Source organism: Rhinatrema bivittatum, chromosome 1 (assembly GCF_901001135.1).
Source record: "Rhinatrema bivittatum chromosome 1, aRhiBiv1.1, whole genome shotgun sequence".
In the NCBI taxonomy this organism is placed as follows: Eukaryota; Metazoa; Chordata; class Amphibia; order Gymnophiona; family Rhinatrematidae; genus Rhinatrema; species Rhinatrema bivittatum.
Window position 1 is genome coordinate 511188111 of NC_042615.1, and position 23017 is coordinate 511211127.

The window sequence follows — 23017 nt, forward strand, 5'->3', positions numbered from 1 at the left end:
CGGGTCCAGAAGGGCTATCGAGTGGACGGAGGGCTACTCTCAAGACCAGCATTCCTTTGCTGGGTCTCATTGGTGCATGTAGGTCCAGTGGAGGGCTGAGCCTGCCTTGTTCCTGTTACGGTTATTCCTCACCTTGTCTTCAGTCCAGCCTTGCTCCTGCTCTGCCCATACTCGTACTTGCTCACCTCTCACGGTCTGTCTTGGGGCTCCTCCCTGAGCTGCACCATGATCCAAGGGCTCACAACCTCCCTTGAGATAGGACCGCGCCTCTGCGCTCCTAACAATTTATTTTTCGCATCGCATGCTGATTAATCCACCGTAGAGAGAGAAAGGGTGGGGGGAGAGAGAGAGAAACCACCTCTGTAGAGGCCAACATGTAAGTCTACTATTTATACCACTGTAAGAGGGGGCACTATTAACTTGAGGTAGGTTTTGGGAGGCAGAGTAGGTTTTTTGTTTTTTTTGGGGGGGGCAGTTTTACATATACAAAGGTACGAATAGCAAAGTTGACATCAGTGAAGATTTTCTGTCATTTGGAGCGATGAAAGGTAAAAGAGGAGTTCATTTGTACAATGTACTCTCTTCCTAGCCGAAAAGCAAGATTATAAATGACCCCCTACATTATTTCCATTAAGACTCTGTCTTCCCTCTCTACTCCATGGGAGACTGCCTGGGTGCGTTCTGTCCCTTATTTCTTTGGAAGAAGACCCAGCAGGAAGAAGAGCATCATATTTTTCCTCTCTCAGTTGGTACTTTGATAACCTCTCATAGTTACACTATTTGAAATTTTCCAGTTAGCCACCGATGCGGAAGAGTCACTACCACGAAGTGTCCGATTGGTGAGAAGTGTATTTATCATGGAAGATACAGAATGGAGCAGCTGATCATTCTTACTCTTCTGCTTTGCAAAGCTCCACAATCCCAAAATAATATATACTTTATCATATATTTTGAGATTTTGTTATCAGTCACTTTTGTGCCTAGACCATTACCCTTTTTTTTTTTTTGGAATTCAGTATCCAGTTCTTGCCAAGGTGACAACCCATGCACTCCATTTAGCTCCAGTTTACTCAAGTGCCATTAGGTCATAATATTAATAATGATTGTTTCCTTCCTCATAATGTACATGTATACTTCTAAAATATTTAGTTGTAATTACAATATGTAAATGATATGCACTATGATTATTATGCTTTTTCACTTGTAGCACTATAAATACACTTGCATACACTATCATAGTTATAGTAGTTTAGTAAAAGCAGTCAGTCAATTCTCACCTGCCAAGGTTGAAAATCTCTAAAGCTGGAGCAATTTCCTCTGACAGAATTACAGGACAGCAGATTATGCAAGGCATGGGCCAGTGCATAGACAGCATTGTAGGCAGAGTAACCATACCGCATGTTCTTCACATCATAGGTGGAGCTTGGCAGGTCTTCCAACCTCTCTGTACCCATGCAGGGCTTCTTCTCTCCACTTGGAGCCTTACCAGTCTTATTAAGGCCCTCTTTCCACTCACACTCAAACACATGTTCCCAGAAGGGCCTGAGGAAGATGTCAGGAGAAGAGTCAGTGGGATGATTCTTATATTGAAAGTCGATGAAAGAGGGGACATACATGGAATGGATTGTGGCCCCAATGGTGCCATGCAGCACCTCCCATAAGCGCCTATTGAAGAATAATGGGGATACCATAAGAGATTTGATGAAGATCCAGACCTTCCTCACCTGCCCCAGTGCCATCTCTTCTAAGACTGGTTCAATCTCATTTGGGTATCCATACACAATGATAACTTCTGCACTTGATGTACTTAAGATTTTCACCAGATTCTGAATTCTTATTAAGCTCCCATCATTGCCAAGAGTTTCAGAGAAGGCCACGCAGACCTCTAAGCGAGCAAGCTCTGTCATCAGGACCTGGGCTCCATGCAAACCATATTCAGTGGAGGAGAACAGGATGCCCACCCAGGTCCAACTGAAATGAGCCATTAATTGGGGCACTAAGTAGAGCACGGCCTCCATATTACCAATCGTCCTCAGGAAGGAAGGGAACAGGCGTTTCTCCCCCAGGTCTGGGAATGTAGATCCAAAGCTGATCTGGACAAGAGCAAAAACAAAAGTTGAAATGATGAGCTTCAATATTTACAGGGGCAAAACCAGAGAAAAACAAAAGCCCGCAGCCTTCGCACCATGGCGGTGCGCCGGCTGCCGGCTTTTGCACCAAATAGTGCCACCGTGAAACTAGGTGCTATTCAGTGTGCTACTGCAGACAATAACGTTGGAAACCTTATCGCTGGCAGCGAACACACCGCCGACTCCTCCCCTCCCCACTCCGACTCCTCCCCTCCTCCTAATTTGCATGGCCTTTTTGCATGGCCTTATCGCACGCAATAAAGCTTTAGAAAATAACCCCCTTAGATTGTATGCCCTCTGGGGATAGGGAAATACCTATTGTACCTGAATGAAATCCACTTTGAAGCGCTGAAAAAAGTGCGAAAAGCGGAATATAAATCTAAATAAATTAAAAAAAAAAAATATCCCCAAAAGCCATTAAAATATTTCAAGACAGTAGATACATCAAATAGCACCCCAAAATTAAAACTAGTAAAGATTTAAACATCTCCTACTCTTTATACATGGAATCTTTTGATGGCCAATCACCCTGAGATTACTGTGGATAGTGGAGAGGGTGAACAAAGAAGGAGATAGATCACAAGACCTTAAAAGAAAGTTCTTTATTACAATTGTTGGGCAACTTTCACAATTGTAATAAAGAACTTTCTTTTAAGGGCTTGTGATATATTTCCTTCTTTGTTCACCTTACGGCTACAATAGATCATCTTCCTTGTTGCTTTTTGGGGAGAGGGTGGCCACATAAACTTTATTCTTGTGAGGGAGTACACAGGAAACTCCCTTCACCCACCTTAAAGGAGTGGCCACAGCTATCCAGTCTGATCCTCCATAATGATCAGCCCTGAAAGAGTTTTTGGATGAAGGGAGGGTCCATTCCAGTGTTGCCAACCTCGCTTATTTACTGCGAGATTGGGCTTCTTTTTCTAGTCATTCGTGCTTTTTTTTTTCCGATTTGCAGGTTGCTTTTAATTGGACTATTTTTTCTGCCAGTCCATGCCGTTATCCAGGGGTTACCCTCATTCCAACAGCATCATCTTCACTTTGACTGGGCTACTTTACAACTCACCTGGTGAGGCCAAGAGTGTAAGGATTCCTGCCTGGAGCACGTGAAACCTTCTTATCTCGTGACTATGGTCACAACACTTACAGGGCTTCCTCTGCAGTACATGGACTTTAAGGATGTCTTCTCAAAGAAAAAGGCAGAAATCTTGCCAGCTCACTACATGTACGACTGTGGAGTTTTGCTCCTCCCAAATACCAAGACCCCGTGGGGATGGGTCTACCATTTGTCACTCCCCAAGATTCAAGCCATGTCTGATTACATCTGGGAAAACTTGAAACCTGGGTTCATTCGTCCTTCTTTCCCAGCTGGATTGGTGTTTTTCTTCATTGTGAAGAAAGACAACTCCCTCAGGCCATGCATCGACTACTGCAGCCTGAACACCATCAGAAAGAAGGACCGTTATCCCTTACCAGTAATAACAGAACTCTTTGACCAAGGCACAAAGATTTTCCAAAGCTGGACCTCAGTGGAGCATACAACCTCATCCCTATCAAGGCTAGACTGAGTGGAAAATGGCTTTTAACACTCACCACAGACACTACGAGTATCTAGTTATACCCTTTGGGCTTTGCAATGCCCTAACAGTTTTCCAAAAAATGGTCAACGAGCTCCTTCGTGACTTATGCTACACATGTGTGGTCATGTATTTAGATGACTTATTGATCTTTTCTCAAACTCTCAGGACCCACCATCACGATGTTTGTACAGTCTTGCAACATCTATGAGAGAACAATCTATATGCCAAGTTGGAAAATGTCTTTTAGAACAAAAGGAGTTCCCCTTCCTGGGGTATCTTGCCTCTCAAGACAGGTTCTGCTTGGGACCTGACAAAGTAAAGGCCATCAAGGACTGGCCTCGTTTGGTGGAGTTTCGGGTTCTACAAAGATTCTTGGAATTTGCTAATTATTATCGTCAATTTATCCCAAACTCCTCCTCCGTGACAGCCCCCTTTACTGCTCTCACCCACAAAGGCACCAATACCAAGAATTGGCCATGTGAGTCTTTAGAGGCATTCCAAGAGTTGAAAAATACCTTTGTGGATGTCTGCGTCATCCAGACCCTATGTAGCCCTTTATCTTAGATGCTGATGTCTCAATTCTTGGTGTAGGGGCGGTCTTGAGCCAACATACCCCAGAAGGAGTACTTTGTCCATGTTCTTTCTTCTCAAAGAAGTTCTCCCCCATGGAGTGTAATAACAGCAACAGAGATCAAGAGCTTTAGGCTGTCAAATTAGCCCCTGAGGAATGGTACCATCTTCTTTATCACAAAATGGTACCATCTATGGATCACAAAAACCTTGAATGTCTACAACAAGCTCAGCAGCTAAATGCAAGGCAAATCCATTGGTCTTTGTTCTTTACCCACTTTGACTTCAAAGTACGGTATCATCTAACACTCAAGAATCAATGGGAAGATGCCCTCTCTCGCTCCTTCCAGTCAGAGTATGTCCCATAACCTCCCAAAAACATCATTGATCTTGTTAAGATAATCCTGGCTACTATGGTAACTATCCCTCAAGGTAAGATATTTGTACCTTCCAGACTCTATGAGAGAGTGTTAAAATGAGCACATGACTCCCATGTTACAGCTTACCCTGGGCGGGCATGAACCCTTGAATTGCTTCAGTGACACTACTGGTGGCTCCAAATGAAGCAATATGTAAAGACCTATATTGATTCATTCTCTTCTTGAACACAACAAAAGTGCTGCATGGCCAACCTAGGGGGCTGTTACAGTTGTTGCCAGCCTGTAGGGAACCCTGGATCCATCTGTTGATGGTCTTTATCATGGACCTTCCCATCTTATATGGTAACACCATGATTTGGGTGTTCATAGATCATTTCTCTAAGATGAAATATTTCATCCCAATATAGGGTCACACTTCTGTACCAGATTTGGCATGCTTCTTTAATCTCCATGAGTTTCACCTGCATGGCTTGCCAAAGCATATATTGTTAGATAGAGGAGTGCAATTCACCACACGATAGGGATTGCATTTGTTAGTTTCTGGATGTTCATTTATTTCATTTTTTTTGCACATAAGCGCATATATAATGAACAGATAAATGTATGCACAAAACAATTGGTATGCATTGTCTATCTAAAGTATGTCCATTAGGTGCACACCATTCATTGTGCATGCATTTGTTTATTTGTTAGATATGTAATGAATGTCCAAACAAATAAAACGAATGGACGCACAAATACACATTCCTACCACACAATACTGGCGCTCTCTCTTAAGAAGTTCACCATTATGTTAGACTTTGCAGGATTAGGGAAAATCAGTCCCTTATTTCCTTAAAAAAAAAAAAAATCCTTACATCAGAATGAATTGATTTACAGGTCCCTCTTTTGTCTTCAAAGCAACTGTCCTATTACAAACAGGCTGCAGAGAAATTAATTTCAAGACACCAGTATTTCTGCTTTTCTTTGTGCTTTTATTGCAAAAAGTCAACCTTGAACAGATAAAACTAAAACTAACAGTTGTTCTGCCTATAATCACATGGACAGAACATTATATATTTTTTCCTTAACATTAAAAACATTTCTAACCAATCAAATTGTTTCTTACTCCTTTCCTTTTTTTCATACACTTCTATTTGCATCACACCATGTAACCAATAATGGAGGGGTTTATACCTCCGTCCCAGATTACACTGATTAATAATAATCTGGCATAAGCTAATATACACCCTTTCTTCTTCTGTTCTATTTCTTATCCTTCATTTTAGATCCAAGGACAACGTGCCCTTTGGTCCTCCATTTTGGAAAGAGTCTATTTGATGTTTCCCCCTTTCCTTTGTTCAAAACATGTTTACCAGAAAGATAAAAAGCTGATCTTCTTGCTAGTTTCACAATTATTTCAGTCCAGGTGCATTCTAATAATAAAGCATAGTTTCAGAAAGTTATTTCTCAGTTTAAGTAAATGACCTATTACAAATGCAATAAACACATAATTGCTTAGCTTTGCTTATTTTTGTTCCACAATAGCATTTTTCATAGCTGACCTTTGTATAAAGACCCAAGATACTCAGAGCCAGATGGTCTTATCCTATCTAAGATTCCACAGTTCCTCCCTTAACTTGGATATCCATAAAGAGGTCAGCTAAATACCACAATGAGCACAAGATTCAATTAATCCAGTCACTGACATGCCACAATTTGAACACTGATCCTCATCATCTTTCCCCTTTTCTTTAACCTCAGTCATTTCAATCTGTTCCTGGAACATTGGTAAGTCAGTATTGACCTCATATATTTTCATGGCCATTAAGGAAGTAGCCATAGCCACATTCTTCTTACATATTGCCATAATATATTGGCACCTCACACAGAAAAGCAACATTCTCACTAATCCCACCACAATGATCAATATCCACCCCACAATCCGTTTGCCGAGACCCCCAAATAATATTCCCAAATTCAAGACATCCCAGTCATTCTTTTCCAGGTTTTCATATATTTCTTGGGCCTTATGTGACAAGTCATTTAATGTATATATAGTATGAGTGATTTGTCCAGAAATGTCTACATAGGTACAGCATGAAACATTAATTCCTGACAAACTCCTTCCTTTTCTGCCAATAATATGTCTAATGCCATTCTATTATTTAAGACTACTTTGCTAGGGATTTTAATTCCCCTTGCAGTCCTGTGAGGGCTGTACCTGTTTCCCTTGACATGTTTTCCATCACTTCAGACAATTGTTTCAAATTTACTGTCATCTTAAACACATCCATATTCAAAGTGATTACCCCTGCTTCTGACACCTAGAAAACCTTTCCAAAATGTTGATCCTGACCATTTTACTCTTTTTCCAGGGTGGAATGCAATTAGGGAGGTTTGTTCTTTAGTATCCTGGGCATGTGTGAGGGATTGGAGTTTAAAAACAGTAAATTGAGGCACTGTGTATCCCAGAGTAATTTGGTGATAATCATCAGATTTGTGCGTTTTAACTGATTGTGTAGAAGTTAAAAAGAATTGTCCCCTATTAACATATACCTTTGCATTTGTCTTATCCCATCTATTATTTGGGTAAACAATAAATGAGTATGTCTTTCTTTTCTGAGGGATTACATTTGGATATCCCATTTGAATCACGAAACTTAACCAGACTTAAAAGGTCTACAAAATAATTTTGTTCATCTGAGCAATTATAGGTGGCTATTGAAGTGTTTGATAAGGCCAAGAAGTTACCCATTTCTTCATTTTTTCTCACATATCCTTCTAAGCGTGCATAGGTATTATCACCTTTTCCATCATAATACACATCTATTGGCCAATATTCATTACATTTTTTGTCAGACATAGAAAAAGCTTCCTCATTCTCCCAACCTGTTGGGAGTCCATAACTACCATTGGAATAAAGCAAAAATGTATTGTCACATATTGAGTAATCTTTCTCATGCATAAAGTCAGGACCTTTGCCTTTTGGAAGAGCATAGAAACACCAATCTGCTGAGCCTGTCTGGTGAGCTAAATTAATTAGTGTCATGCCTATTGGAGGTATCACAGCATTTGGTCCACAAATTCCTTGTTCCCACCAACCAGTTAGATTTGATGCCACTGTTTGAAACAAAGAAGTGGCCAGGAATGCGGAAGCTGAGGCTGGGGTATGTGAGCATATCCAGCAATCAGTTAGGTTAAAAACTTGTTGATAGGCTTGAGTAAGACGGACATAGCAATAGTTTTCTGGAACCATAGGGGAGCCAGCTACCATCCTTGGTAGGAGAGCTAGCCAGAAGAGAGTAAGGAGATGCATTTTTACTTTCTTTATTGTGTTGGAGCCACAAGTAAGACACAGACCTTACTTGATTTCAGATGATTCAGATCAAGAAGACTCCTCAATTTCTTGAGGCTCCAATGAAGCAGCACCTGACTCCAGGGGATACATGGCTATGTCAGGGCACAAGTGAGGGACAGAAGATGCACCAGCTTGTTTTTTAATCTCTGCAGGGCCTGGTGTGCCTCACTGTTGCTGGCAATTGTTTTCAGTGACTCCACTGGGCTGCAAAGCTAAATATAAACAGTTCACAGGTCGTTATTGCTTTGTACAAGCATGGCTGTGTGAAACAGGCTGATCATTGATTTAATCAACAGTCTCGTGTTCAGTACTCTGCCACTGGGTCTTACGTCAGTCTAAAAGAATTGCTGTAGTAGGTTCATAAGCATTTTCCACATGGGCCACAAACAGTGGTTTCTCTTAAAATCTTTATAATGGATAGGTCTGTTTTAGGTGGACCTTGGAACACCAGAGAAATCTGCTGAGCAATCTTCTTATTCTGCAAGTGCAATTGTGACACATAATATAGAATAAATTCATCTTGAGCAAAATTCTTATCAATTAGCAATTTTGGCATCATAATCACAGGCATAGGTCTGCCAAAAAATATCTCATGCAGATTGAGTGCATGTTTACAGTTCTGCATATTTCTTATACTCATCAGGGCCAATGGTAAGGTATGTGACACATATGCATTGCCAGTCACCATGCAGTTGTGTCAGTACAGCAGATGCAAAGCCACGGCATTCATGACAATACAATGAAAATGGGAGATTATAATTTGGAAATCTGAGTGCTGGTGCAGAGGCCAGATCTTGCTTCAACTTAACAAAGGAAACTTCTGCATCTGAAGTCCAAGTAGTGTTTTAACATTTTGGTTTTGGGAGTCTTTTATCATCTCATACAAAGGATGATTCTTGCATGCAAAATCTAAAATCCATAATCTGCAGAAATTGACGGAACCCAAAAATGTTTACAATTGTTTTACCGTTTATGGCTTTGGGTTTGTGAGAATAGCTTGTATTCTATTTTTGGTCAAAGCCTGTGAACCATGTGAAATAGAAAATCCTAAAGGCCCGATTTTAAAAGGGCCATGCACGTAAATTTTGGGAGTTACGTGCTTGGCCGGACTTTGCCTTGCGCACGCTGTGTGCATTTTACAAAGGGCCCAGCCATGCGCGTAACCCTTGTTACATGCCAAAGTGCCGGGTCTGCTGAAAGGGGCAGACCAGTGGGTGTGGTCTGGGAGAGGTGGGATGGGGGCAGGCCGGGACAGCGCCATTAGGCGCTGTCCCAGTAAACTGCATGCTGGCAGCTGGCCAGCACATGGAAGATACTTCTGCTCTGGAGGAGCAGTAAGTATTAAAATAAAAAATTAGGGGCTAGGTAGGGTTAGGTTAGGGATCGGGGAGAAGAAGGGGAAAGGTAGGAAGGGTAGGTAGGGTTAGGGATAGGGAAGTTCCCTCCCAGTCTGCTCCTTAAATGGAGTGGACTGGAAAGGAACTGGGGAAGGCCTACTCATGTCGCATGCATACTTTATAAAATTTCCCCACTCTGCACGCGTGAGTCATAGTCCAGCCACACAGCAATGCGCTGTTGTTAAAATCCGGCGCACATGTGCGCATGGATATCATATTTAATCACATGTGCGCGGCAATGCGTGCATGTTATAAAATGATTGCGTACATGGACGCATGCGCGCGGCTTTGAAAATTGACCCTTTAATAAATAACTGACCGAAATTTGTAATTTACTTTTTGATACTTTGAGATCCTCTCCAGCCAATTGCAAAAGGAGCTGCAGCATATCAATTTTGGAATCCTCTTTGTTTTGTGAACATAATAATAAATCATCAATATACTGTAGTACAACTGACTTGCGTGGAAAATTAAAAGTTTCCAATACTCCATGTAATGCCAAGAGAAAATAGAGGGTAAGTGGACAAATACTTTGGGTGAGCATGTCCATGTATATCTTTAGCCCTCAAAAGTAAAGCAAAATAGGTATTATGAATCTTCTGATATACTAATAGCAAAATAGTTGGAGCATAAATCTATGATAGTAAAATAGTAGATTCTGATGGAATGTGTAAAACCAAGATATATGGATCTGGTACAACAGGTGAACTAGGGAATACTACAGCATTATGTATCTTAAATTTTGCACAAATCTCCATTTCCCAATATTTGGTTTTGGTACTGGTAAAACAGGAGAATTGCATGGGATGGCTGCCTCAGATGGCAATTTAATTATAACACCTAGCTGTAACAAATCTTTAAATTCTGGTTTAATCCCCTCTATTGCTTCTTGTTTTAAGTCAAATTGATTTTTCCAAGGTAACCTCTTTGTGGAGTTTACCTGAATATGTACTTGATCAATTTGAAGATGGCCTACCTCATTATTACCTAGAGCCCATAAGGATTCAGGAATATTAGAAAAATCAAAATGACATTTTGTGGTTTGCATACAGCATATGACATTAATTTCAGAAGAAGATGGAGTATCACAGACAGAACTCTGTGCTATATTTAAAGCAGCCTGCATGTCACAGAGATTTTTCTTTGGCACTGACAGGTAAACACCATTAGTATAATTTGTATAAAAGGTCTCTTCCCAATAAACTCATAGGTACGGATGCTGAGAGGAGAAAGGCATGAGTACAGGGCCCTGCCCTGTACAGGGCCCAATTGCACAGATACTGGTTCAGACAATGAAAGTATTTCAATAACATCTGCAACTCCTACAACATTAATGCAATTGCTTGAAATAGATAACTCAGGGACTGATGTTGTTTGCAATGTAGAGCATGTAGCTCCTGTATCTATAAGACACTGGAAAGAATTTCCAGAAGATAACAGTCGGGTCAATTACAGACTTCTGAATTTCATTTACATCTAACTGAGGGCAAAGAGGATATGTGAAAGGATAGCCCCTATCAGTCTCTGAAAATTCCTATGAGCCAAAAGGCATCACCACTGTATATGGAGTATATTCATTCACTGCAGGGGAGAGGGCTTGAGGAGGTGGAGGTGGCCACTTGCCATATGAGATTAGAACACTCACAATGCTTATGGCCAGATTTTTGACAAATAAAACAAATAATACTTTGACCTATCCCAGATTAGGGAGCACTTTGAATTTGGAAAGTTCCCATCATATCTCTTCCTCTTTCCTGAGTTTTGAATTTCAAAAATACAGACTTTGTAGAAATGCAGGCATACTTGGAGGAAGAACTGGAAGGCTGGCAGAAAATGGATGAGGTGGAACAACAGTGGCCACGTTAAAAGGAGCTGTTGCAAAGGCAACAGCTCTATATGTTAGAAAAGTAAACAAAAGTAAGTGGAATAAGAAACCAATCTGGTTCTCTAAGGAAGTGACTGAAAAAATAAAGGCAAAAAGAACAGCATTCAAGAAGTATAAAACATCCCAAGTAAAGGAACACAGAGAACAATATCTTTTAAAACTGAGGGAAACAAAGAAAGAATTAAGGAAAGCTAAAGGTCAAGTGGAAGAAAGGATGGCCAAAGAGGTAAAGTGAGGAGACAAAACATTTTTCAGATATATCAGTGAAAGAAGGGAGGTCAGAAGTGATATAGTGAAATTGAAAGGTGACAAGAAGGTGGAGAGTAACATCGAAATGGCAGAAATATTAAATACTTCACTAAAGAAGACCCTGGAGAAGGCCCATTGCTGATTAACAAGACTGTAGATGGGGATGGAGTAGACAAAATTCCATTTACAGACAAGAATGTATGGGAGGAGCTAGGCAAACTGAAAGTGGACAAGGCCATGAGGACATATGAGATACACCCCAGGATACTAAGAGAGTTCAGAGATGTGCTGGCTGGTCCACTGAAGGATCTGTTCAATAGATCACTGGAAACGGGAATGGTGCCATGAGATTGGAAAAGTATGGTGGTGGTCCCGATTCACAAGAATGGTAGCAGTGAGGAGGCCAGAAACTATAGGCCAGTTAGCCAAACCTCAGTGGTGGGAAAATTAATTGACAGTCTGCTGAAGGAAAGGATAGCAAACTATCTATAATCCAGTGGGTTGCAGGACCCGAGGCAGCATGGATTCACCAGAGGAAAGTCCTGTCAGACAAATCTGATTGATATTTTTGATTGCGTGACTAGAGAATTGGATTAAGGAAGAGTGCTAGATGTGATCTACTTGGATTTCAGCAAAGCTTTTGATACAGTCCTGCATAGGAGGCTTGTGAAATCATTGAGAAGTTTGGGATCGAACGCTAAGGTGGTGGCGAGGATTACAAATTGGTTGACTGATAGGAGACAGCATGAATTGGTAAATGGAACCTATTCTGAAGAGAGAACCATGTTAAATGGAGTGCCACAGGGATCAGTGTTGGCACCAATTCTGTTCAATATCTTTGTGAGTGACATTCCAGAAGGGATAGAAGGTAAAATTTTCCTATTTGTGAATGATACTAAGATCTACAATAGAGTGGACACGCCTGATGGAGTACAGAGAATAAAAAGTGATTTAAGAAAGCTGGAAGAAAGATTTAGCAGCTGGGATTCAATGCAAAGATGTGCAGAGTCATGCATCTGGGGTGTGCAATCCATGAGAGCTGTATGTGATGGGGAATGTGAGACTGATGTGCACGGACCAGGAGAGAGATTTTGGAGTAATACTAGTGTCTGGAGATCTGAAGATAAGAACATAAGAACATAAGAAAATGCCATACTGGGTCAGACCAAGGGTCCATCAAGCCCAGCATCCTGTTTCCAACAGTGGCCAATCCAGGCCATAAGAACCTGGCAAGTACCCAAAAACTATGGCGAAACAATGTGACAAGGCGATAGCTAAAGCCAGAAGAATGCTGTGCTGCATAGAGAGAGGAATGTCCAATAAGAAAAGGAGGTAATAATTCACTTGTACAGGTCCTTGGTGAGGCCTCATTTGGAGTACTGTGTTCAGTTCTGGAGTCCCTTTCTGAAGGGGATAAAGACAGGATGCAGGCAGTCCAGAGAAGAGCGACCAAAATGGTGTGATATCTGTATCAGAAAACCTATGAGGAGAAGCTGACGGATATGAATATGTATACCCTGGAAGACAGGAGGTACAGTGGAGATACAGTGGAGATATGATACAGTGGAGATATGATATATACCTTCAGATACCTGAAAGGTTTTAATGATGCACAATTGTCAAACTTTTTCCGTTGGAAAGAAATCAGTAGACCTAGGGGTCACAAAATGAAACTTCAAGGACAATGACTCAGAACCAATGTCAGGAAATATTTCTTCATGGAGAGGGTGGTGAATGCCTGGAATGCCCTTCCGGAGGAAGTGGTGAAGACGAAAACAGCGAAATAATTCAAAGGGGCATGGGATAAACACTGTGGATCCCTAAAAACTAGTGCATGGGGTAACTTGCTGGTGCGTTGGTTACTACCCTTAACCAATTAGCCTACAAACTGTTAACACAACTCCATCATTGCTTGCTGCTTCAACAGCAAGGGGTAACAAGTAGGGATGTGAATTGTTTATCTGACGATTGAAAATATCGGATGATATTTTCAATCTCGTCAGATATCGGGGGGTCCCCGATAGCGATAGGAAACCCCACGATTAATTTTGTGGGTTCTCTTATCATTATTGGGGGGGGGGGGGGCGGGAAGAAAGGGCATTTACAAAAACACAGCCAGACCCTTTAAAATTAGTTCTTTAGTATCCCCCCACTCTCCGGACCCCCCCCCCCCAAAGGTTTTAAGTACCTAGTAGTCCAGTGGGGGTCCCGGGAGCGTTCTCCTGCTCTCGGGCCGTCGGCTGCCAGTAAACAAAATGGCGCCAATGGCCCTTTGCCCTTAGCATGTGACAGGGTATCCAAGCCATTGGCCGGGCCCTATCACATGGTAGGAGCAATGGATAGCTGGCACCATCTTTAAAAATGGTGCGGGCCCCATAACGATACCCTGTCACATACTAAGGGCAAAGGGCCATTGGCGCCATTTTGTTTACTGGCAGCCTACGGCCCCAGAGTGGGAGAACGCTCCCGGGACCCCCACTGGACCACCAGGTACTTAAAACTTTTGGGGGGGTTGGAGGGGTACGGAGGGTGGGGGGATACTAAAGAACTAATTTTAAAGGGTCGGGCTGTGTTTTGGGGTTATCGGCTCGGCGCAGCCGATAAAAAAAACCCAACGATTGGACCATGGGAAAAATAATTTCCCGATAGTCCACGAATCCAAAACCAGAACCGATTCCGGTTCCGATTCACATCTCTAGTAACAAGGGAATTGGATTCAGACAGTAACCAAAGAGGGCCCTGACTTTTACAGTTTGGAAACTGATAAGAATGGGAATAACCTGCACGGCACGGCAGATACTACCATAAACTTGCTGGGCAGACCGGATGGACTATTTGGTCCTTTTCTGCCATCATTTCTGTTTCTATGTTTCTATGAGAGCTACCTCAAAGCACTCCCAGCTTGTGCACTGCAGTGTTTTATTTTAACCATGAACAGATGGATGTAAAATATTTTTAGCAGACGTGGCATGAGTATGCAAAATAAATAAACAATATTACAATTCCCTGTAGAGAGTATATTTGATATTGATAAACTGTCATAGTTGAAAGAGATTTTCGAAAAATATATGTGATTTAGTGTCTGATAGACTGTTCAATGATGGAGGTAATATCTACCTTTCTCTTTTTATTTATTTATTTATTTATTTATTTGAAAACATTTGTTACCCATCCTTCCTACTTTCAATGCGAAGTACAATATGAACATACACAGTCAAAGGAAAAGGAAAGAACAGGACAAAGCATCATTCTTAGGAAAAGAGGGACTAGCATAAATCTTCAGGAAGGGGGAGAAACAAATAAGCACCAGTCTATTGGGATGTCTGAACACATGGGGGCAGATTTTCAAAGCCCCTTGTGCATAAATCCAGGAGGATTTACGCGTATAGGGGGGGTTATGCGCGCTGGGCCTATTTTCAAAAGTCCCGGTGGCACGCGTAAAGCCCCAGGACGCGTGTAAGTCCCGGGGCTTGAAAAAATGAGTGGTCCAGGGGCGGGACGTGGGCAGGGAGGGGTGGTCCAGGGGCAAGGCGGAGGCATGGCCAGAGGCCTCTGTACAGCTACTGGGCTGGGGGATAGCGCGCCGGCACTTGGCTGGCGCGTGCAAGTTACGCCTGGCAGGCGTAACTTCAACAACAAAAGTATGGGGGGGTTTCTTTAGGGCTGGGGGCGGGACAGGTAGGGGAAGGGAGGGGAAGGTGGGGGGGGGGGGGAGGAAAGTTCCCTCCGAGGCTGTTCGATTTCGGAGCAGCCTCGGAGGGAATGGGGAAAGCCAGCGGGGCTCCCCGAGGGCTCAGCGCGCGCAAGGTGCACAAGTGTGCATCCCCTTGCATGCACCGACCCCTGATTTTAAAACATGCGTGCGGCTGCGCATGCATGTTATAAAATCGGGCGTACATGTGTGCGTGCCGGGTAGTGCGCACAAATGTAGGCCTCGCGCATAGGTTTTAAAATCTGCCCTATGATGTTTACAATCAGGGTATGCTTGGCAACATCCCCATTGGGGAGGACCTAAGTCCATTAAACCCTTTATATATATGATCAGTTCATCAAAAGGAAAATTATCCCAGGGCCCTTCTCTTGGTGATTTGTCTTTTCTTATAGGGCTCAAAGGTGGAGCAGAAGGTATTGTTAAACATCCTCTTTGATATGCTGATTCATCCAGCAGGTCAGACTAGTCCTCAGCCACCTTTCTTTATGGTTCTAGTTAGATACAATGAAATTTTAGGACATCCTGGTGGTTTATAAGGCTTAGTATTTTTCGGTTTTCCCATCATCAAGTTGTCTTTTAACCTTTCCCAGAGAATCTGTTAATCCTGCATTGACAGATTTCTAATTATGCATTTCTGCTTCTTGCTACCATGTAGAAAAAGTTGTTATCTGTTTCTGTAAAGCCTTTCCCTTCAACTTTATCAGTTTCCCTTTTAAGTAAGTCAACTTCCCTAATCAAATGTACATTCTAAAGGAAATTGTAATTTACCATTATCTTTTGTGCAGCCATGCCATTTCTGTAAGAATTCAATATCTGTCTGTTTGTGATTAGATAACACAATATCTGCAGTTGTCCCAGATGCAGGCAGAGCCTTAGAACATTTGAACATGCTCTCCCCATGATAAAGTCTAAAATTCAACAATCATGTCTGAACTGTATCATCAAGCATTCAAAAATACACACATATTTCACATTATCAGTGCCTTTAAAATTTCTCTTGATCTAGTATCTCCTCTTCTAACCAGTTAACATAAGACTACAACATAACACAATAACTTTAAAGACAACTGAAAAGGCAGCCACCCACAACAAAATCTCAGCAACCCCAGGGTACATCTCTTTTTGCAATACTATTGTAAAAATATGAGACTCTACTCAGAAACAAAGCCCCCGCCTCCCTAACTTTAACTGATCAGGGTTCCTAAAAGACACAATTTAGAGATTAATCTCCCCTACTTTAACTGATCAGGGGTTCCAGACGTATAGGGTCCTCCTCCCAGACTTTAACTGGTTAGAGAACAGGCAAAGGGCTCAAGCTGGCTTTAGTCACTACATGCCAATGAATGAAAATGTAGAGGGCTCTAACCTCTCCATAGGTACACTGGCTGACTAGAAAAAATAAAGATACCAGTGGAGTGACTGCAAAGAAACACACCTATAGCCTCCTTTTGTGGCAGAGTCAAAACCCAAAATGGTAACGGGCCCCCAAATCAAGAAGAAACAACAGATCAAAAGATTCATGAGTAGATAAACATCAGCAACAGAGAGCTAAATATATGCGGGTACATTTTAAAAGGAACACACATGCACCCATAAATGTGCGTATTGAAGCACGAGCAAAAATATGCCTCGTTTTATAAAGTATGCTTGTGGCATTTAAAATACTATTTTCTTGTGTACTTCGCAGGGGGGGGGGGGGGGGGGGAGAGAGAGAGAGAGAGTGAGAGAGAGAGAGAACCTCTGAATAGACCCCTCTGATACTCTATTTATAGGTACCACTGTAGAGGAGCACTTTAAATCAGGGTGGGTTTTTGGGAGGTGGGTTGAGGTTAGGGGGGTGTTGTTAAAGATACATTCAGAGATAATAAATGAAATAATATTCATTATAAAATTGACATAAGTAAATAATTATATTCCTTTTAAGTGATGAAAACTCTAACAAGAGGAGTTAATTTTTATATTGCAGTGCTAGATGCATTGTATAAATCTACTCCTTTTTATTACTTATAATGTAAGTATTTGCATTCCCTTTGTAAGACATTTAACATTTCTCTAGATTATACAACGGCATATCACCTTCAAGCAAATGGACAGTCCAAGCGAACCAATCATACACCGAAGAGTTTCCTTAGAACTTATGTGAATGGCCCTCAAGACAACTGGGCCGCCCTCCTACTGTGGGCAGAATTTTCTCATAACTCCTACTTCTGCACCACCATGGGATCTTCACCCTTCCAAATTGTGTATGGAAGGCAACCTTCATCCCTGTTGCCCATACCATTGCTATTCCTTCACTGGCAGCTCAACCATCTACCCAGGAGCTCCAAGAACTCTGGGTATGCACTAATAACATGCTCCAAAGGGTAGCTGAAAGGGCAAAGAAGGCTACGGATAGGCATCACAGATCAGCACCATAGTTCAAGCCAGGGGAAAAAGTCTGGCTCAGCACTCAGCACATCCGGCTCCGCATGCCCTTCGTGCAACTTGTGCCTTGATACATTAGGCCATTCCCAATCTTATGCCAACTTGGCCCAGTAAAGTATCAACTATGCTTACTTGCTACTCTTGGAATCCATAAAGTATTCCATGTTTCACTTTTAAAACCTCCAACCCTCACTTGGCCCTCCAGGAAACTACCTGAGCCTCAAGAGGTATCCTCAGAAGATGATGTTACGATGAGCCAAGAGATGGGGGTATCTTATATCATGGAAAGGATATGGCTTGCAAGAAAATACGTGAGAGCTTGCCTCTAATATTCTGGATAAGAACCTTTTGAGAGAATTTCATGCCATGCACTCCAAAAAATCTAAATCCTTGGGGGGGCTTTAGAGGAGAGGTACTTTACATTGGTGGCTTCAGGCCCCCCTCAAGCTGCCGCACTCACCTCCAGCCCCGACATGCTCCGATGTCACCAGACGCAGGGGGAGACCACCAAAGGAAGATGTGGCTGACTGCCATGTTTCGCCACCTCTGTTTCTCCTGCAACATAGTGTGGCTCCATCTCTGCCTGCATGGCAGGATGCCAGGCTCAGCCTGCATCCAACAATGCAAGCTGTCCGGGCTCTCCCTAGGTACACACACACCCAATCCTCTCTCTTTTAAAAGGCTAGTGGCAGGAACAGGAGAGCAGCACCCACAGATGACATCACCACTGGGAGACCATAAAAGGACTCAGCTGAAGTAGCCCCTTGCCTCGGCAATAGGTCATTTTCTTGGAGAAGTGCATTGCCTCTGCATTCCTGCTTTCTGACTTCTGTTCTTGGTTCCTACTGTGCTTTCCTCAGTCCCCATGCCTTTTTCCTGGTTCTGTTGGCAGTCTGGTTCATCTTGATTTCTGTGTTCATGGTCAGTCTTCCCCTCGTCTGTCTTCAGTGTCCCTTCTGGCTCCTATGGTTCCCTCCTCCTCATCATTCCTTGTCTCATCAGATTGGACTTCTAGTTTTGACCTTGGCTCAGACTTCTAGCTTTGACTTTGGATAGAACTTCTGGTTTGACCTCAAATTGGATCTAGACACTGCTTGACCTCCACCTGCCACTGACCACTGCCTGTTTTCCATTATTGATTGAACTCCACCTGTCCTGACAACTGCCTACACCTCGACTTTGAAAGAACTCTGCACGCCACTGACCACAGCCTGAAACTAATTCTGATTGCCTGCTGCCTGCCCTTACCACTTCTTGATCTGATTCCACTTTCTCTTACTGTCCTGGCCTGCAACATTTTCTATGTGATGGATCTTCATCTCCACAGAGGCATGTGCCTAAGCCCAGCTGGTCCTGGCAGCCAAGGGCTCAACATAAGGGGAATGAGGGCTGGTATTGGTGAAGCTCCAGTTGGGCCTCTGCTTCAGCCAGCTCCACCTGCTGATGGTGGGGACCTGCAGGGCTCCTCCTGCAGGTTGTGCCCACTCTCCTCGGCCCAAGCGTCCACTTCTGCAACACTTTTAACTAGTTTGCAATCCATGAAAAGCGAAAAGATATCACCTTCTATTCCAAGACTTTTTAGTTTTCTTAGAAGCCTCTCATGAGAGACTTTGTCAAATGCCTTCTGAAAATCCAAATACACCACATCTACTGGTTCACCTTTATCCACAAGTTTATTCACCTCTTCAACAAAATGTAGCAGATTTGTGAGGCAAGACTTCCCTTGGTTAAATCCATGCTGGCTGTGTTCCATTAAATTATGTCTGTCTAAATCTTCTTTGATTTTATTCTTTTTAACAGTTTCTATGATTTTTCCTGGCACTGAAGTCAGGTTCACCAGTCTAGAGCTCCTCAGATCACCTCTAGAGCCCTTTTTAAGTATCAGGGGTACATCGACTATCTTCCAGTCTTCAGGTAAAATAGATGATTTTAATGATATGTTACTAATTACTTGTAATAGTTCTGAAATTTCATTTTTTTTTATTTCTTTCAGAACTCTGGGATATATATCATCAAGTCCAGGCGATTTACTACGCTTCAGCTTTTCAACTTGCCCTATTACATCTTCCAGGTTCACTGTGATTTGGACTGCACTTATATAGAAACATAGAAACATAGCAATGACGACAGAAGAAGACCAAATGGTCCATCCAGTCTGCCCAGTAAGCTTTCACACTTATTTTTTTCATACTTATCTGTTACTCTTGTCCCTTATAATTAACATTTTGGTTCTATTTCCCTTCCACCCCCGCCATTGATGTAGATAGCAGTGCTGGAGCTGCATCTAAGTGAAGTATCTAGCTAATTGGTTAGAGGTAGTAACCGCCATAATAAGCAAGCTACTCCCACGCTTGTTTACCCAGCCTGTGCAATTCAGTCCTTGTTGGTTGTTTGAATATAAATCATCTTTTCTTCATCCCCCTGCCGTAGAAGCAGTGAGCTGCACTGGATATGTATTCCAAGTGAAGTATCAGGCTTGATTCGGAGTAGTAAGTGCTGTAACAAGCAAGCTACACCCAGGCTTATTTGTTTACCCAGGCTATGTAATTCAGTCCTTGTTGGTAGTTGTCTAAATATAAATCATCTTTTCTTCATTCCCCCTGTCGTTGAAGCAGAGAGCCAAGCTGGATATGCATTGAAAGTGAAGTATCAGGCTTATTTGGTTTGGGGTAGTAACCACCATAACAAGCAAGCTACTCCCCTGCTTTTTTGTGGATGCAAATCCTTTTTTCCACATTTCCTCTTGTCGTTGAAGTATAGAATAATGTTGGAGTCGCATTAACTGTGTGTATGTTTATTGAATAAGGATATTAATCTCCAGGTAGTAGCCGTCATTCCTGCAAGCCACCCCCATGCCTCTTTTCTTCATTCACATCCTCTAGACTTTATGGATCCACAGTGTTTATCCCACGCCCCTTTGAAATCCTTCACAGTTTGGGTCTTCACCACTTCCTCTGAAAGGGCGTTCCAGGCATAACTTCTAAGAAGGCATTTTTTAACAATGTCCATTCCTGTTGCACATTCTTAATCTATATAGCTGCACCTTTCAGTTTCTTTAACAATTTTTCTCATTTTATCAAAGTTTCCCTTTTGAAAATTTAGCTCTAGAGCTGTGGATTTACTTATTGCCCCCCTTCTAGTCATTAGTTCAGATTTGATCATGTTATGATCACTATTGCCATGTAGCCCCACCACCATTAGCTCTCTCACCATATCCTGCATTCCACTAAGAATTAGATCTAAAATAGCTACCTCTCTCATCAGTTTCTGAACCAATTGCTCAATAAAACTGTCATTTATTCCATCCAGGAACTTCATCTCTCTAGCCTATCTATATGAATTTTATTCTTTATAATAGTCTCTACCATTTACCCAGCACAGACGTCAGAGTCACTAGTCTGTAGTTTGCTGGATCACCCCTGGAACTCTTTTTAAAACTGGTGTTAAATTTGCAGTCTTCCAGTCTGCAGGTACTATAGACTATTTTAATGACAGTTTACAAATTACCAATAGCAGGTCCACAATTTCATTTTTCAGTTCTTCTAACACTCTGGGATTTCTACCATCTGGTCCAAGTGATTTGCTATTCTTTAGTTTGTCATTTTACCCTGTTACAACTTCCAGGTTCATTCTGAATCATCACCTTTGAATATCGTTTCTGGCATGATTATCTTTCTTACATCTTCCTCAGTGAAGATTTAAGCAAAGCATTCAGTTAGTCTCTGCTATGTCCTTGTCATCCCTACATGTCATCCGTAAATGCTCCTTTTACCCCTTGATCATCTACTTGTCCAACTGACTCCCTTGCAGGCTTTTTACTTCAAATGTACCTGAAAGTTTGTATTATCAGTTTTTGCTTCCACAGCAAGTGTTTCAAATTCTCACGTTGCCTTCCTTATCAATACTTTGTATTTAATTTACCAGTTCTTGTGCTGTTTCCTGTTCTCTTCATTCGGATCCCTTTACAATTTTCAAAAAGAAGTTCTTTTAGCTGTTATAACTTCTCTTACCTCACTTTTTAACTATGACTGTTGTCATTTAGCCTTTCTTCCACCTTTTCTAATGCGTGGAATACATCTGGTCTGGGCTTCCAAAATTGTATTTTTAAACAACATCCATTCCTGATGCAAACTCTTAACCTTTCCTAACCATTTTTCTTATTTTATCATAGTTACCCTTTTGAATGTTAAATGCTATCCTAGTACATTTCTTTACTGTCCTTCCTTCAGTTATTAAGTCAAATTTGATCATGTTGAGATCATTATTTTCAAGTGGCTCCAATGCTGTTACCGCTCACACCAAATCCTGTGTTCCACTTAGGACAATGTCTAAATTAGTTTCACTCTTGTTTGTTCTTGTACCAGCTGCTCCATAAAGCAGTTATTTATTTCATCTAGGAACTTTACTTTGATTTGACATTCATCCAAACAATACTGAAGCAATTAAAATCACCCATTATTACTGTGCTGCTGATTTTGTTAGCTTCCCTAATTTCTTTTAGCATTTCATTGCCTGTTTGTTCATTCTGGCCAGATGGATAGTAAAATACCCGCACTGCTATTTTATTCCCTTTTCACCTAGAATTTCTATTGATAAAGATTCAACATTGTATTTTGCTTCCTGTAAAACTTGTATCCTATCATTTCAATATAATTTGTACCCTAGTACCACAGTTTCCCATTGGTTGACCTCCTTCCACCAGGTCTCTTAGATACCAAGTATATCTTCATTCAGTTCTATACATTCTAACTCTCCCAACTTACTTTTTAGAATTCTAGCATTTGTATATAGATATCTCAAAGTATGTTTGTTGTTTGTCTTAGCAACCTACTTATTAGGTGACAGGGATAATTTAGAATCTTTAGTTAAAGGCACCTGGTCACGTTAGCATTTATGGCAACCTGTCTACTGGGATGCCCTAATTTTCCTATTCTGTTAGTATCCTTCAAAGATATATCATTCCAAACTATGCACTCATGAGCATCTGTCAGCTTTCCTCCATCATCTAGTTTAAAAGTTGCATTATCTCATTTGTAAAGATTAGTGCCAGCAGTCTGGTTCCACTCTAGTTAAGGTGGTGCCCCTCCTTTCAGAAAAGGCCCCCACCTTCCCCAAAATGATGTTCAGTTTCTAACAAATCTAAAACTCTCTTACCTGCACCATTGTCTCATCCATGCATTAAGGCTCTAGAGCACTACCTGCCTCTGGGATCCTGCACATGGAATGGGGAGCATTACTTAGAATGCTACCCTGAAGGTTCTGGATTTCAACTTTCTACCTAAAATCCTAAATTTGGCTTACAGAGCCTCCCTCCTGCATAATCCTATCTGTGTGATGCATGAGGTCTGCTA

The 23017-nt window shown here is 41.8% G+C and overlaps 1 protein-coding gene across 1 annotated transcript in view; it reads right to left on the reverse strand.

Annotated features, from left to right (window-relative positions):
* LOC115098444 (vomeronasal type-2 receptor 26-like) overlaps positions 1-23017 on the reverse strand; it is a 98882-nt gene that overhangs the window by 40701 nt on the left and 35164 nt on the right. Inside the window, exon 3 of the mRNA XM_029614954.1 lies at positions 1278-2093. Coding sequence (XP_029470814.1) covers positions 1278-2093 — 816 coding nt within the window. The remainder of the gene's footprint in view (positions 1-1277; positions 2094-23017) is intronic.